The 18,153-nt window shown below is 31.4% G+C and overlaps 1 protein-coding gene across 1 annotated transcript in view; it reads right to left on the bottom strand.

Moving 5' to 3' along the window:
- Positions 1-18,153, bottom strand: part of HELRODRAFT_83154 (hypothetical protein) — a gene marked incomplete at both ends in the record, with an annotated part of 68,952 nt that overhangs the window by 39,047 nt on the left and 11,752 nt on the right. The window contains 2 exons of the mRNA XM_009023236.1: positions 11,536-11,682; positions 14,034-14,066. Coding sequence (XP_009021484.1) covers positions 11,536-11,682; positions 14,034-14,066 — 180 coding nt within the window. The remainder of the gene's footprint in view (positions 1-11,535; positions 11,683-14,033; positions 14,067-18,153) is intronic.

Below are 18,153 nucleotides of genomic sequence, written 5' to 3'. Positions count from 1 at the left end.
GAATATAAACACACACTCACACACACACACACACACACACACACACACACACACACACACACACACACACACACACACACATATATATATATATATATATATATATATATATGTATACACACATGTATATATATATATATGTGTATATAGTTTATATATATATGTGTATATATATATATATATATACATATAAACATATATCTGTGTCTACAAATAATGTTTGTTTGTGTGCATTTGGACTTGTGTATGTAAACATAGATGAAGTAATCCAAAAATCTACATAAGTTACTACCCACTTGCATGTTTGCATGCATCCTTTTTAAACTTTCCTTACTTAACTGTATTTCATATTATTAATAAAACAATAATATGTACAAGGAATTTAACTTTTCGAATTTTCTAACGGCTGATCGTAAATCATTTTCAAGTTTCTTTTGTTCAAAACCAAAATTTTTGTTTATTTTATGTATGATAGAACAAAAAAGCTTTTTTCGGTATTCCTATACCATCTTTCGTGTTCAAATTGATATGTTGTGTATGTGCCCAGATAAGATGGTATAGGAATACCAAAAAAAGCTTTTTTGTTCTATCATTAAATTTGAAGTTAACTAACGCCGAACATGCTGTGATTTTCATCAATAATTGCATTTCTGACAGTCTATATATGTTTCGGGTTCCTTGGAACTATTGTTTAAAACACATGAAATTCATTTATTAGTCATTAGTCACCGAGTTAGCTCAGTCAGTATTACGCGATGGCATGGTTCGAATACTGCCTGTCCGAAACTCAAAGTCCATCATACCGTATGATGCGGTGCTTGCGTGTGCATACATAATGTGTATGTGCGTCGTGTGGTGTGGATAGTGTACAGCCTTTGTGGCACAAAAGTTTAATTATAAATATAGAATATCATGTATGCATTTCTGCGTTTGACAGAGTTGCATTATAAAGAATAATGACAAAACAAAACCATATATTAATAATCAGTATAACAATTTACACTTATGCATGTATTTTTACTGTCAGTAATTTATTTCCTTAAATCATTGATGTCACTTTAATTTATTATTAAGTAGTTAATTATTGTAAATAAATAAGTATTACTTTTTATTCATTTTAACACAACGGAGTTTTCCATATAAAAATATTTTCAATTACCATTCCATAACATGCTTGTCACTCGACGCCAAAAAAATATTGAGCCAATAAACAACGTCGAATGACTACTGTTTGCAAATTTTTATGTAGGACATCCAGAGGAAACGATTTTTAACACAGCTGAAACTTTTTTGACAAAATATTCAACAAGTCAAAATTAAAATTCGCTATTCTCGATATTTTTGTAGAAAGCAATAATATGGAATTCAAGACCTTGGTTAAACAAAGGCCTCAAATAAAGTTTTTGTCTAAACGGAAGAACCTAGAAAAGTAGACTATTGCTTCATCTGTTAACTTCCTTGACATTGAAGATAAAAGCAAAAAACATCAAAGAATTATTTTATAACTTCCTAATCGCCAATGACTTAAAAAGAAATTTTTATAAACGGTGAAAATCAATCAATCAATCAATCAATCAATCAATCAATCAATCAATCAATCAATCAATCAATCAATCAATCAATCAATCAATCAATCAATCAATCAATCAATCAATCAATCAATCAATCAATCAATCAATCAATCAATCAATCAATCAACCAACCAATCAATCAATCAATCAATCAACCAACCAACCAACCAACCAATCAATCAATCAATCAATCATCAATTAATCAATCAACCAACCAACCAACCAACCAATCAATCAATCAATCAATCAACCAACCAACCAACCAACCAACCAACCAATCAATCAATCAATCATCAATTAATCAATCAATCAATCAATTAGCTTATAAAGCGCTATTTCCGTGATGTTCAACAGCGCTCCACAATGAATTTTGAAAACAGATGGGTTTTGAGATCCGCTCTGAACTTCGCAAGTGATGGAGAAGTAGTCAGAGAAGTAGGTAGAGAGTTCCAGAGAAAAGGACCAGAAAAAGCAAAAGCAGATTTGGCAAAAGAGTGTTTAACACGAGTTAAGAAAAAGCGAGAAGAAGAAGACGATTGTAAACCGGGGCGTTTAGGTTCAATTAATATATCTGATAAATACTTAGAAAATAATTTAGATTGAGACTTATACATGAACGTGCAAATTTTAAAAATTATTCTATATTTTATAGGTAACCAGTGCAAGAGAACAAGTTATATGAGAAAAGAAAGGGGCACGAGCAACTAGACGAGGAGCAGAGTTAAAAGCTTCACTTAAAGGATAGAGTATAGAGTCAGGAAGACCATAGTAGAGCGAGTTACAATAATTAATCCTAGATAAGACTAACGAAGTAACAAGAAGGAGAAGAGTAGGATCATCAAGAAAAGGCAAAAGTTTTTTTATTCTACGTAGATGAAAGTAAGAGCTTCTAGCAACACTATTAATCTGAGAAGAGAGAGACATAGTAGAATCAAAGATAAAACCTAGACTACGAAACTTGTGAGAGACATCAAGAGTTTTAGAATCAGGTAAAATAATAGAATGAATAATAATAAAGTGTTTAGATTTATTAAAACAAATTAATTCAAACATAGAAAGATTAAGTTTAAGACACATAGAGTCAGATCAAGCGATAATTGAAGAAAGACATAGAGATAAATTATGAAGAACACTGTTGAGATTAGATGGAGAAAAAGAAGTATAAATGTAATAATCATCAGCATATAGTTGACAAGAGAAAGAAAAGTTATTAATAATACGAGGTAGTTCAGAAGTATAGAGTATAAATAGAAGAGGGCCAAGGATAGAACCCTGAGGTACCCCGAAAGTAAGAGTAGAGGAGTTAGTAGTAGAATTATTAAGAACAACAGAAGAAAAACAATTACAGAGATAAGAAGAAAACCAAGATAGACAAGAATCAGTAATATAAAAAGAAAGATGCAGCAGTCTCAAGAAAATAGTATGGTCAACAGTATCAAAAGCCGAGGAAAAGTCAAGAGCAAGAAGAAGAGTAAGATTACTATTGTCACTAGAGAGAAGAATATCATTGTGTATTTTGAGTAAAGAAAATTCAGTACTGTGAGCAGGTCTGAAACCAGATTAAGATACAGGTAGCAAGGAGTTAAAGTTTAAATAGGATGACAGTTGATTAGAAACTACTTTTTCTATTATTTTAGAGATGAAAGTAATATTAGTTACAGGTCTATAATTAGATAAAGAGGTAGGATCTAAGGATGAGTTTTTAAGAATAGGAATAACAATAGAATTCTTATAAGAAGTAGGAAATTTAGAGGTTGAAAGAGATAAATTAACTAATTTCAGAATGATTGGATAAAATATTGAAGAAGATTCCTTAAGTAAATTAGAAGGAAGTAGATCTAGAGAACAGGTTGTAGACGACATAGAATTAATAATTTTAGTTAGTTCTAAAAGATTTATTGGAGTAAATACAGAAAAAGATTCAGTAGTAAGTTTAGTAAAAATATGAAAAGAAAAATTAGAATTAGATGTTCTTAGAGAAGTAATTTTATTTACAAAAAAGTCATGCGCCTTAAAAGCGCCAGGTCCTTTTTTGCATGTAATACAAAAAAAGGATTCGGGTTTGTAAAATGCTTTGTTTGTGATGCGTCGTTTAGCACGTTATCATATAGCTTGTTTGTATGTTGTTGATTTTTCTGAGTATAACAAGAGTGTGATAGATCTTTAATCTGTATAACAGTATAACCTTTAATAACCTTTTATGCAAAGAAAAAAACAAACAACTAAGGATAAAAACGAAAAGAGTAGCAGTTGCAACAACAACAACAAATCATCAAATATATTTTTAGTGCAATACTTGGAATATAATCAAACAACCAAATTATTTAGAAACGTCAAACCAAAAGCGATAAACGAGAACCACAATACATTTCTATAATATAATAATTTCTATGGTGTCGATATTTAAAGAGTTATATGTAATTTAATTCAACCTGTAATTTTGTTGAAAATAACGTCTGAATTGATATTTTATGTGTGTTTTTTTGAGCTTTTGATAGAATTCTCGGTTATTTGTTGTTTCTAAGGGTTTTGTGTTATTTTGGTGTTTTCTAACTAATTTTTGGGTTTATTATACACTAACATAGGTGCACCTGGTTAGAGGCCTTGAGAATTGGTACTGCTTATGGAGGATACACGCCGGCCATTTTTGCTAGTTTTGTCTATCTGGAATTTTTTGTTTGTTCTGTGTTTGTTTTTTGCACTCGAGTCATTACTTATTTTTATTTAATTTTGGTTTATTATTAATTTATTCAGATTTATATATTTGTGGTTTAAAAAATGTCTAGTACGTGCTATTCATGTAACAGAACTTGCTCACTGGAAAACCCACGGTGTGGTGTATGTTTATGTAAGTTATTTTATCATTGGAAGTGTGAGAATGTTCAGGAGGAAGTGCATAGGAAAATTAGTGAGCATCCTCATTATATATGGACTTGTAATAACTGTTTAAAAAATCTAGAAAATTTAAAATTAGATTTTCATGAATTCAAGTCAAAGCAAATGGATTTAGAAAATAAATTAGATATATTATGTGAAGGCCAGGTTAAGCTAAAGAGGTTGAAAAAATAATTAATAATGTGGGTAAAAATAATGAGGGGCAGACTAAACTTGAGGATAAAGTTGATAAGATAGTTAATAAAGGTAACAATAATGTTTTTGGAAACCTAAAAGTACCTGAAAAGAGGTAACAGAAACTGTAGTATATTAAAAAATGATATGCCAAAATCATGTGTAAAAATTGTTGAAGAGAATTGAATAAAAAAGTTGAGGGGGTCAACAAAGAATTTCAGTCAGCATGTAAGAATCTTGAAAAAACAAACGATAGAATAAGGAATAAATAGGAAGCTGAGGATAGAGCTAATAATATAATAATATTTGGACTAAGTGAGGAAAAAATAGTAGTATTGAAACAAGACATATCGAGGATAAGAAAATAATTATGGAAATTTTATCAGTTTTGTCAGACTCACAGGTCAACAAGGGTGATATTGGTAAATACTACAGGCTAATTGGCAATAGCAAGAATAATAAGACTAGACCTTTGTTAGTAAGATTTAATGATAGGCTCAAAAAAACTATGTTATGGATAATTTAGGTAAAATTAAATTCTTAGGTGAAGGTTTGAGAAACATAGACTTGCTCATGACCTATCTAGGAAACAAAGGGAGGAGAAAAAAATAGGTTACTGAGACAATAGAAGAACAGAAATATGATCAGGGGGAATATATTTACAGGGTAAGGGGATTGCCAGAAAGTATGCGTATAGTAAAAATAAAAAAAGGGTTTAGGTTCAATTTTAAATGTAAATAGGGATGATGCTGATGAATTTATATGTAGTTTAGATGTAATTTAATCAAATGTTGAAACTATTGGTAATAAAATAAATGAAATAAGATGTTTGGTAAACTCTGGGACTAGGCAGGCACATGTTTTAATATTTTTTCGAAATTAATCCAAAGAATTTAAATAATAATAACTATAATATAGGTGAATTTCAAATTACTGGCTATAGGTTGTATTCAAAAAATTTTATGGATGAGGTTTATAGGGGGATATTTATTTATATTAAATTTATAATTTCATCTATAGTAATTGATGTAAAGCAAATTTTGAGGAATAACTTGCTAGACGAATATTGAAATATAAAGAGGAGGTATCAATACATATATATATATATAATATAGGTAGTTGAATTAATAATAGAAATTATTCTCTTATATTTTTGTTTATTTTTTTTTAAACTTTATGTATAAACAGAACATATTAACATTTATTCATGTACATTGTTTATGATCTCAATGGCCACGTTGGAGAGAAAACATGGTTTTGACAACGTACATGGCGGTTTTGGATATAGAGAACGGAATAAAGATGGCAACCGCATTCTTGAGTTTGTTGAAAGTCAAGGGTTTTGCTTATTGAACACTTATTTTAGAAAGAGGTTGGAACATCTCATAACATACAAAAGTGGACGATCAGCCACGCATATTGATTTCTTCGCTGTCAAACAACAACACCGAAGGCTATTGAAAAATGTCAAAGTTATACCTGGCGAATCATGTGTCGCCCAACATAGACTCCTTGTGGCAGACCTGGTTGTCGAACTGTCACAACATAAGTCCAAACAAATGCCTCGGAGAATCAAAACGTGGAAACTGAAAAGCAATATTCATCGAGAAAAATTTCAACAGATTGTCGCAACACAGTTAGACTACCAATCGCAAGCCAGTACATACAAAACCGTTTTGATAAAAGCTGCAACTACAGTTTGTGGGAAAACTGGTACAAAACGCCAGTATGAACGGGACACTTGGTGGTGGAATGACAGTGCACAAAATGCAATAGCTGAAAAGAAGGCTGCATACAAGCAATGGCAAAAATCAAAGTCTGTTGATGACTATAAAATTTTCCGTGAGAAGAACAACTATGCAAGACGTCAAGTCGCACTGGCTCGGACAGATCAGTGCAGAGAGTGGCTCACTAAAAGCAAAAGTGAACAAATGAAATCTTTGTATTGTATAGCAAAACAAGCAAAGCGTACGAAAAAAGATATAGTTGGTGCCTCATGTATCAAAAACGACAAAAATGAGATGGTTTTTGAACAAGATGAGATCAAGCTACAGTAGAGAGAATACTTCAACCCTCTGCTAAATTAAACAAATCTCATCAATGTCAACTTTGACGCTCCAACCATCGAAGGTCCGATTCCAGACATCACTGTAGAGGAGCTTACAGAAGCTCTGAAAACTATGAAGGATGGAAAAGCAGCAGGGCCCTCTGGACTCACAAATGACATTATCAAAGCATCTGGTACTGCAGTTATCCAAAGATTACTGCAACTTTGCCGTGAAATCTGGAGAAATTGCTCAATGCCGACTGAATGGAACTATAGCATTACAGTCCCGCTATACAAAGGCAAAGGCGATCCATTGAACTGTTCATCATATCGGGGTATACGTCTGTTAGAACACTCCCTGAAAATTGTCGAGAAACTCGTTGAGAGAAGATTAATGTCGTGCATCACAATCGGAAATTATCAATTTAGTTTCCTAGCGGGGAAATCAACAATTGATGCAATTCACATCCTTTGTCAACTGCAAGAGGAATACATCGCAAAGCATCAACAACTATCGCACATTTTTGTAGACCTTGAAAAAGCATTTGATCGAGTTCCCCGTGAAGCAATCAGGTGGAGTCTACGTCGACAATTCAATTCCAGAATATCTTCGACATGTGATGGAAATGTATACGAATACTAAGACTCTCGTCAGCACAACGGTTGGTAACACAGATGCATTTGATACCGGCGTTGGAGATCACCAAAGCTCGATTCTCAGTCCACTGTTATTTATAACTGTGATGGAAGAAATCACAAGCCCGATACGCACTGGTGACATTTGGAATCTAATATATGCTGAGTATATCGTTTTAATAGCCACTTCTGAGCAGAATGCAGCACAGATGTTTGAAAATTGGAACACCAGACTCGCCGATCATGGATTCAAAGTAAACATCAGCAAAACCAAAGCAATGATCACTGGTGAACCCATCCAATCCACAGCTACTAGATGATGGCCCTGTTCAGTTTGTAAAGCTGGTGTAGGAACAATTCAATCAAGTGTCAGCAGTGTAACTAGTGGTGTCACATACGTTGTTCAAAAATAATTGTGTCTAGTGGTGTCACATACGTTGTTCAAAAATAATTGGTACTTTATCTAAAGTGTCCAATTTTGTTTGTCCTGCTTGCATCAATTCACAACAACAAATTTGAAATAGCAATGTTTTTGAATCCATTAAGGTAGAGAAAGTCACATCGTTTCAATATTTAGGGGATGTTCTAGATTGTACTAGAACAGCTAAAGCTGCCTTTCGAGCACGCATACGTGCAGCCTGAAATAAATGGCATCTCCTTGCCTCTATATTGATGCAGCGTGACATCCCACTACCACTACGATCAAGTTTTATAAATCTGTGATACGTCCGGTGTTGTTATATGGTGCAGAAACATGGTCAATGACAACCAAACTGGAACAACAACTTTAACGAACCGACATGAAAATGCTCCGATGGATGCAACGAATTAGTTTGGAGGACCACATCAAATCTACCGAAATCTTGCGTCGTGCTGGTTTAGATGATATAAAGGACGAATGCTGGCAACACCGTCTGCGGTGGTTTGGTCATGTCAAACGAAGTGGAAACAGTGCCATAACTTCTCTTGCAGATGTTGAAGTACCTGACACACGTCCAAAAGGCCGTCCAAAAAAGTCCTGGTCGCAAACAATTGAGCAAGACATGAAGGTTCTAAATTTTAATGAAATGGATACAACTGATCGTCTAATTTGGCGCAAAAAAATTGATGGCAAAAAAAACAACGTCCTACTTCGGGAGTACTTGGGTTTCTGGACGCTAAACGAAGATTGGTTGATTGATTGTTTATGCGTTAAAATTTTATTGTTAATTTTGTGTTGCGGGCATAGGGACATTTTATCTTCGCCCATGTTTTTTTCAAAATAATAATAATAATACAAATATCACAAAAAAACCATTGATAATAATGTGGAAAATAATGCCCATCAACAGCCATCCATATATTCTTAAAAAATGCAAAATCTTTGCTTATTGAACAAAGACGTCAAGCAATAAGCATTCCACAACTTGCTACTGGAGTTTTACCGATTAACAAAATAGGAAGCAACTCATGAAAGATTTTTAAAATGTCAAGGCAACTTTCAAAACAACCTTATTTGAAGTCAGAATATATATATATATATATATATATATGGGTTTAGTCTTTGATATATATTATATATATATATAATATATATTATATATATATATAATATATATCTATAATATATATAATATATATATATATATATGTGTGTGTGTGTGTGTTTGTGAGTGTGTGTGTGTGTGTGTGTGTGTGTGTATATATGTTGGTAAAAGACCATAATTTTTACAATATTTTATAAATTCTCTCGAATGTTTGGCGTTCATTACTTTGTAGTTCGTTTTTTCGATTTTTTACTCACTAAAGTTTTTTGGAGAACGTTTAGTTTATTAAAATTCAAAATAAACTTATTTTCTGAAGGCCATATTTCGATTCCGAATGAATCATCATCAGTGCAAGTTGATTTATATAGGGAAATATTTACTTTGTGAAAATGAACTTAGATGGAAATTAGGTGTCAAATTTCTTTATTGGCTGGTCCATCTTCGTTGGTTTCCTTTTCTTCATCAATAGCATCATATTCTTCTTTGCAAGTATTTACATTGCTAGTTTTTATTACTTCTTTGTTTTCATTGTTGATTTAGCGCCGAGTTGGGAGTGAGGTTGTCATTTTTTGTTGTATATTTTTTTTTGGTTTATTGATGTCAATTAGGACTGCTTCTGCAATTTTAAGATGCATGTAGTTGGTGTTCTGGTATATTACTTTGATGTTGCTGTCGAGGATTTCACGACTTATAGTGATTGCATGTGTTGAGTCCAAATGACATTTGATAGCACCACTTTGTTTATGCATCGTAAGCCTTCTAATCAGTGAGGTAGTAGTAATCCCGATATACAAGTCATGTTGATGTGCACAGCCGTCAAAGGGGCAAATAAGTTCGTATATTACGTTCTCCAAAAAACTTTAGTGAGAAAAAACGAACTACAAACATATTAACGCCAAACATTCGGTAGAATTTATAGAATATTTTAAAATATATGTATACGTGTGTGTGCGTACGTGCGTGCGTGTGTGTTGGAAGGAGGCCATATATTTGATTTTATACAACATTGTATGAATTCTACCTATTTGTTTGCATTGACCAATTTAAAGTTTGTCTTTTCAAATTTTCTTACTAGAATATTCTAAAGAGTGATCAATTTATTAACAACGTAAATTTTTGAACTTGAAATTTTTATGACTGAGTGCCAGTTGAAAGAATAATTGCCAAGTGAAAATGGGATAAAGCAGGCATATTTGTGAATCAATTATCTTCGAGAAACTAGATATAGTAGTGACAATTTTATCAAGAGACTATATACTAATTTTTAAAATCATCCATGCAAAAATAATTCAGTGTAATTTGTCAATATCCAGGGTTGTTAACAATACTGTGTCGCTAATAACAATACCGGTTTTTTAATGTGATAATCATTTCTATGATAAAAGTATTGTCGGCATTACTAATATCAATACTCTTTTATTTTTTAAGCGGTGCTACCTGAAAAGGAAACAGATATTTTATCCATAATAATGCTTTCAGTAGTTAATATATAACAGTAAATTACTGCGTAAAGATTAGCCTAATTGTTTGAACTATTGAATTTGAAACAAGTTGAAATGAATATCTATAACCTGAGGCTAGGAAGCAAAAAAAGACAAAACCCCTTATTTTATTAGAATAAATAAAAACAAATAATATTTTATGTCAAGTTTTTCACAAATTTATTGCCATCAAATAAAGTTAATTAAGCAAAAATTGTAAGTTTGTTGAAGTCAATTTCAATCTACTGCATTGAACGATTAGAACAATATTCATTATCGCAAATTATGATTGTGCAAACATTGTCAATAAAATTGTGAAAAAATGTTTGAAAAAAACAAAAATCTTGCTGATTTTTTCTGTTTCCTGTTCACTTAACCTTGCTGCGAAACATAATTTTTTTTAAATTCATTTCCCAAATTATTAAAAACATTCTCTTTCTTTTAATAATAACTATATTATATAAAAGGTTTTTTTATAATTAAACAAACTTTAAAAAATTACAAACTGTATTTTTAATTGAACTATTAAACAGCTTTTTAACGTTTGTTTTTAAAATCAATCAAAATACTTTTTAGAATAAAAGGGACAAAACAAAATTTAAAAAACGGAATTGTTAATTTTGATTCACGAATTAACCGTTTACTACGGAAATGCACTGAACTTTGAAAAATAAAATACCCACTAATAAAAAGGTATCTAATTAACATTTTAATGTATTGGTATAAAATATCAATTTTTCAATTTTTTATTACTTAAAAAGTATTGGTGATATGATAGCTATATCATATTATAATTTATTTTTTTTAATTAAATCAACTTTAATAGTTGACAAAATGTATTTTTAATTAATCTGCATTTAAGTATTGCTGATATCACAGCTGATAAAGTTTTATTAATACAATATCGGCGAGAGTGAGATTTAGAAATTAACAACCCTGCCAACCTCCAGCCATACAACTAGCGCTTATCTTAACCTTCATCTTTATCCTCAGCTGTTACCACAATGACAACCGTTCCAATATCAACATTTTCAGACACACGTGCATCATATTGACTATGGATAAAGAATGGACAATTGTCATTAACATCTGTTATTTTTATTTGAAGTTCAGCTTCACCTGTTAATCATCAAACTCATAAACTTAAACACCATGTTTATTTTTTTATTTAAAATTGTTTAAATACTCACCTTGATTTGGTGTACCAGGCGGCTGATGATTACTTCGACTGGATGGTGCGCCATCTTGAGCCACAACTGTGATGTAATACTCTTTTTTGATTTCTCGATCAAACATGGCAGAAGTTCTAATAGTCCCAGTGGTTGAATTGATTGTAAACTTTTTGTAGTCCTCTCCAATTTGTTTTATTTCATAGGTTACCTAAAATAGTTAATTTCACAAATTTTATTATAAAAGATATGTAAATTCTTATTATGTAACTGCTTAAATTAAAGGTTTTCATATATTAATTGCTCGTAATGTAAATTTTACATTTCTCTTTTTTTTTGTTGTCTTTGATTTTTTTCCAAAAAACCATGAATTGTTTCACAATTTTAGGTTGACGTGATGACGTAATATCGTCAAAGATGCCGGAAAATGTTTTGCATTGATCTGATTCAAATGCAAAAAAATTCCAGTCCATCATATAGTCCCAGTTAAACTGTTTGGTTTTCACGTACCTATATTCTTGAACTTTCGGTTTCCAGGGTGCTTCTCTGTTTTACAAATTTTGGGCTATAATTTTTCAAATGAATTACTCCCATTTTTCATTAGTAGTATGAAGAAAAAAAAAGTTGGACAATTTAGGGCTCAAATGAAAATAACTTTGTATACGGGCTTTAGGCAGTACCTACTCAATTTTAGTGTATTAAATTTTTTTATCCAAATATTTCAAAATATAATTATATACAATAAAAAAAACTAATTTTTCTTTATCCCCATAATTGTTTCACCTATTTTTTAAATTTAAGAGCTATAAAATATTTCAGATGGAAAATATCATAGAAAAAGATATTAAAACATTTTTGTTAAAAATCTATCTGTTTACAATTTCAGCACATTACATGAGAACCATGTTTGACAATATCTTAAACACCTTAAATTAAGGACTGATGGCGCTCATGCTCGGTATTTCAAACTTTGGTTAATCGCGAAACTTGGGTTCATTTTGCGCAACAGCTTCCAACAAATAACACTAAAGTTACTTTCCATCGAAATCAGTTACAAGAATGACTCGAATAATAAAACGAGGTCAACGGTAATGACAGATTATCTCAAAAGATAATGAACACGTGGATACTTAACTGGGGCATTTTGTTGATAACACATGGACATGAAAAGAACAGAGACAAAATAGAACAAAGATAGAACTGAGTGGCAATGAAACAGAACATTTATTTTTGAATTTATTTATTTTACAGCACTTTTATTTATTTATTTTTAATAGTAAGCGATAAAGCTTTTTTTATCACTGTTTTGTTTTACCATTTTCTGTTTTATCTTGTTTTGTGTTATCTTGTACCGTTTCATCACAAAACCGATAGATTATGACATCAAAGTTTATATTTCAGTTGTTTTAAAGCCATGAACTCGAGTTTTGTTATGATTTGTCATGAACCCGTAATGTTTTAATTTAAGGGGTCTAAGTACCTATGATAGTAAACGCTACCAAAAAAGCGTTATATGTAAAGCGTGCAATAATTTTAACAGCTTGAAAATCGTTAGCTCATTTATATAGAAATTGAAGAGCTCAGTTGCAATTGAGGAAAATGTTATGTTTATTAACAACTTATATTAATAAATTAGTAAACAATGAATATCAATTAGCGCACAGTCTAAGAGTCGATTAGATAAAAGTGAAAAAAATTAATCTAATTTTATTTCTACTTAATTAAGCATGCTAGACTTCAGAACGCTAGTGGAAACTTTGTAAACTGATTAATTACTTGTGATATACAAAAAAATTTATGAATAAGTTTTAAATTTGCATAAGCGCATCCGTTGTTGATATGGGCACCTATAAATTTAAACCGTTTTATTTTTGAATTTTTGTTAGTCAAACCTTAATTGACTTCCCACATTTTAACATTTTTTTCAAAATAAAACGTATTATTTGCAAAAAAATTTTATGTGGAATTCAGATAGCAAATTAATTTATTAACTAACAACGACTTAAGGGTGGCCAAATGATTACTAACCTACAAAAATTCAAATAATTGTAGCTAAATGTAATTAATACCCCGTGAACTTTTTTTCAGTTCATCAATGTTTATAGTTATGAATAAAAATATGAAAAGGACACAAAAGAGTGTAGCCCTCAACTAGTGTGTAGCGTAAATATCAAAAAAATAATAAAGTATTTAAACATGTATAAACCTGTAAACTATAACAAACGACAATAGGAAACAGGCAATAAAACTTGAATTCAAATGTAGAAAGAGTAGGATGCATGAACATGAATAAATTTTTATTTTATGTACAATAAAACTGTTAAAATTTTTTTACATTTTCGGATTTGAAACTATTTTAAGGCTTATTTTAATAGGGGCAAAAAGCCCATTTTATAGAGGTCTACGGTTTGTGTTATGAAACATAGGAAACCTATGTTTGAAAATTTAATTTGTAAAATTAGATAAAGGACATATCAATCTAGTAAAATAATCACTAATGTTGTAGAAATATTCCATTTTTTAGATGTAGTTACTCATCAAAGACTTAACTGTGGCTTCTTGCCCCACTCTACCCTACAGAAAAGGGATACCAAATTGGTCAGGAATTGTTCCTCATTAAAATACAAAGAATAGGTTAAGATATTTAAAACTTCACACGCTGATGTACAGAGAAAACCGTGGTGATATGATATATATTGTGTGTTGTGCCGCTTTGTTAATTTTATTATCTTCTTTTTTGTCCAATCGATAAATGAATAATGACGACATGAAGTTAGTTCGAAATATTGAGAAATGTTATAAAAAACAATCCAACGCTAGAAATTCTGTAGATTTCATAAATTACTGCATATATATATATATATATATATATATATATATATATATATACACACACAATTATTTATAAAGATCACTGCGTTTTCGGCATTATTCAACTTATAGTTGAGTTTCTCAATTTTTCTAGCGAGACTTTTATCATCTTGATGAAGTTTTATTAAGGTTAAATAAAAAACTTTTAATATTTTACATTTTTGACAAAACATTATTAATAACGTTATTACTACAGAAAAGCTCTTTTCGGCATCAACTGCCATCATCAGTGTAGTTATATAGTATTGTTCCGTCTTTGTGTCTTTGTTTTTACGGCGACTTTGATTGCAACTTAATTAGAATTAAAGTTAATCATGTGTTTCTTTGTTGGAAGAATATTGGTATTATTTAGTTGAATATTTATTGCTGGTTTACGTTTATCGATGAAAATTGATTCTGCTATCTTCAATTTGAAGAGGGTACTTCTCTCAAGCTCCATAAAATAAATGGTAACAATTTATGTCAATCTCTTGGATTTTGTTGAGCAAGTTTAAATATCATCGTCTTGAGGGTTTGGTTGCATCTTTCAACCAAACCCGCTGCTTTGGGATGACCGGGTGAATTAAGGCGCGAGATACACCTAAATCTTTTTAAAAATTTCTGAGTAATAGAACTTGTTAAATTAGTTCCACGATCCGAACTAATCACACGAGGTACTGAGAATGTCATAAATACTTGTAACAACGCATCGCAGATGGCTGTGGCCTTTAACGTTCTTAATGGGTATGCCATTATTAAATGTGTAAATGGCAATTCTTCATCTCTTGGTATGGATAGGAACCCTGTGCGCTATTGTGATTGGTGCCCGCAACTGACAAATCGAACACGACTGACAATATTTCTTGATTTTTTTATCCATTTCCGGCAACCACAAATTGAGTTTAATGCGATACCTTGTGTTTTTAACTGCCATATGGCCTGCAAAGGGCGCGTCATGTCCCATCTCCAAAACTGTTGAGATCCTACTGTCCGGCAGACACAACTGAATTATTTTATGTTCCAGCAATTTGTCCTGATGTCCAGATGTTGTCTTTGATAAAAAAAAATGTTTCTACCTTCCTTTGCCCACGACTAGCATTTGATCAAAGACGGACAGTTTAATTGTTCCTTTGATAATTCTTCGGAGCTTGCCGATCTCTCTTTTTCATCGTCGTTGTCAGTCGGTCGAACTACATGTTCTATATCTAGACATTGGTTATCATCATCATCGTCAACGTTGGTTACAGCAACATTTCCGACTCTTTTTAATATACTCTGGCTTGAATTAATATCGTTATTACTTATATCATCAGTTAATCTATCGCAACTAACACTAACAACACTAATGTTATGGTTATATCTAACACTATTACTAGAATTATCATCATCGTTGTTGTCGTCTTCGCGTTGCGTATCTTCATCAAATTCATTCACTTTTCTAAGACCATATTCATATTTATCAACGCCATCATAACAGTCATTTCTACAAACCTCACGTTCGCAATCTTCGCCTACGTTGTGATTGTTTTCATCTTTTTCGAGTTTATCAGTTCTAATTTCCGTTTCCGCATTAATGTTTAAACCTATTGCATTCGATGTGTCTAAAACGTCTTCCTTTGAAAGTACTGAACAATTTTTTATTTCCTTCCGCAAGTTTACAACATCTGGTGTTATGATCAAATTTTCGTTCAGGTCCAGCACTACTGCAAACCAAACTGTTACTCTAGGTGCAATATTTATCATCCATTCAGGACCTTCCATTTTAGGTTGCACTTCTAAATTTACTACATTTAAACATCCTCTGGGTAGTAATTCCTTCATTCTATCAGCCATCAATAAACTCAATAATCTATCAAAATTTTCTCCAACATTCCTGCTTTTCAAATAATATATCCATGTGTTTTTCAACTTTGACAATAGGAGCTGGTATGTTTCATTAGGTAATTTTCTGATGTTAAAAAATTGTTCTCTTAACCTGACTGGGCTCACTTTGAACTTGTTCAGCAAAAATTCCTTCAATGTGTTATAGTTACTAAGTTGTTGAACTGTTAACCGAGATATAAGAGATTTAGCCTTATCATGTAGACACAGCTGAAGTAACTTGGCTTTTATATCTTCATCAACACCAAATTGGTCGAATTGGTTTTCTAAATTTTCAAAAAAACTTGGTAATTCGCCGGGTTCCGGTGGCAATTTTCCCATCACATTTTTCATTGAGTCGCTAAATGTTTTAATGCGATTTAACATTGAATCTCTCTTATTCAACCGCGATCGTTCTTGTTCATTCTGTAGGTTAAAGCTTTTCTGTCTTATCGCAAGTTCTTCTTCCTTTATCTTCATTTGATATTTAAATTCTTTAGCCTTTCTCTCCATCTCCCTTTCTCGTAATTTACATTCTCTTTCGTTTTCTTTATTTTTTCTCTCCATCTCTTTTTCTCGTAAATTTAATTTTTGCTGCTTCAATTTCAACTCGCTGAGAAATTTCCATTTCTCAAATTTGATAGGATACTAATGCTCTTCTAAAGTATTTTCTTTTGAATTTTCTTCTGTTTCTAAAGGTTCGTTGGCAATATATCAATCGATTAATTCTTGCCTAGACATCGATTGTGCCTCCGTTTCATCTACTCCGAACTTGATTATCTTCTTAATCAACCGTTCGGTCGACATTTTTTTTTATCTCTGCTGGTATATCTTTTTCCATAATAATTTGATATCAAACTCCAACCAAGCGCCGTCTATGTTGATATAAAATTCCCGTCGGTAATCGGAATTCACCAATATACCGACAAAAATCCGTCGATGTAAAACTTCAACCAGCAATTACTCCCTGAACTACTTGGTTGTCACTGGATATTCCCCGGTAATCAGAATCCACTGATTAACCCGAGGCAATATATCCCACCACTGCCACCAAAAATGTCACGGACTTTTACCCGAGATTATTATACCATATAATGATCACGCAAAGTTCTGTTTAATATCCTGTCGTTTGAATTCATGTATGAACGCAGATTTTATGAGCAGTTTAATTTTTCTAAAAACATTTGAAATACTGAAATAACTTGAATGCTTTTCCAATATTTTGAATTTGACGCTAATTAAAAATTCACGGCCGATTTCATTTATTAACAAATTAATAGACTCTGTAATAAGATCGACTTATGCCATTTATTGCGATAGGAACACTTCATAACCAATTTGAATATATTACCGTTTTGCATTTGTCCTAGATAATGAGCGTTGTGGTTTTATTGAACTTAAACATTTAAAAGAGCTTGGCAACAATAACCAAAAATTGGCAAAAATTAAATAGTGTTGATTAGTGATTAATTAATTAATTAATTAATTAATTAATTAACTTTTGTTTTGTAAGTCGATAATTTGGAAGTTATATTGTCTTTATGTTCCACTACGATTAAACGAACTAGTCGTAGACCGGCCAGTTATAACATTGGTGTCAGTGGAAAATAAGTGAGTATCGTTGATGAAAATTTTATTTTTTCAACGACAAGTTAATTTGTATAAAAACATGACAAAACTACATCAACTTAAATTGGTGCAACTCAAAGAAATCAACAGAAACTCAACAGAAACTCAACAAAAACGAAATCTTGTGGAAACAGGAGCATTGATAGTATGCCTAGCGGAAGCTCTTGTTAATGAAAACAAGAATATATATATATATATATATATATATATATATATATATATATATATATATATATATATATATATATATATATATATATATATATATATATATATATATATATATATATACACATCATAAAAAATATATAAATA

This window comes from Helobdella robusta, assembly GCF_000326865.2.
Source record: "Helobdella robusta unplaced genomic scaffold HELROscaffold_35, whole genome shotgun sequence".
Taxonomy (NCBI): domain Eukaryota; kingdom Metazoa; phylum Annelida; class Clitellata; order Rhynchobdellida; family Glossiphoniidae; genus Helobdella; species Helobdella robusta.
The sequence above is the reverse complement of the archived record's forward strand: the minus strand, read 5'-3'. Positions and strand labels throughout refer to the sequence as shown.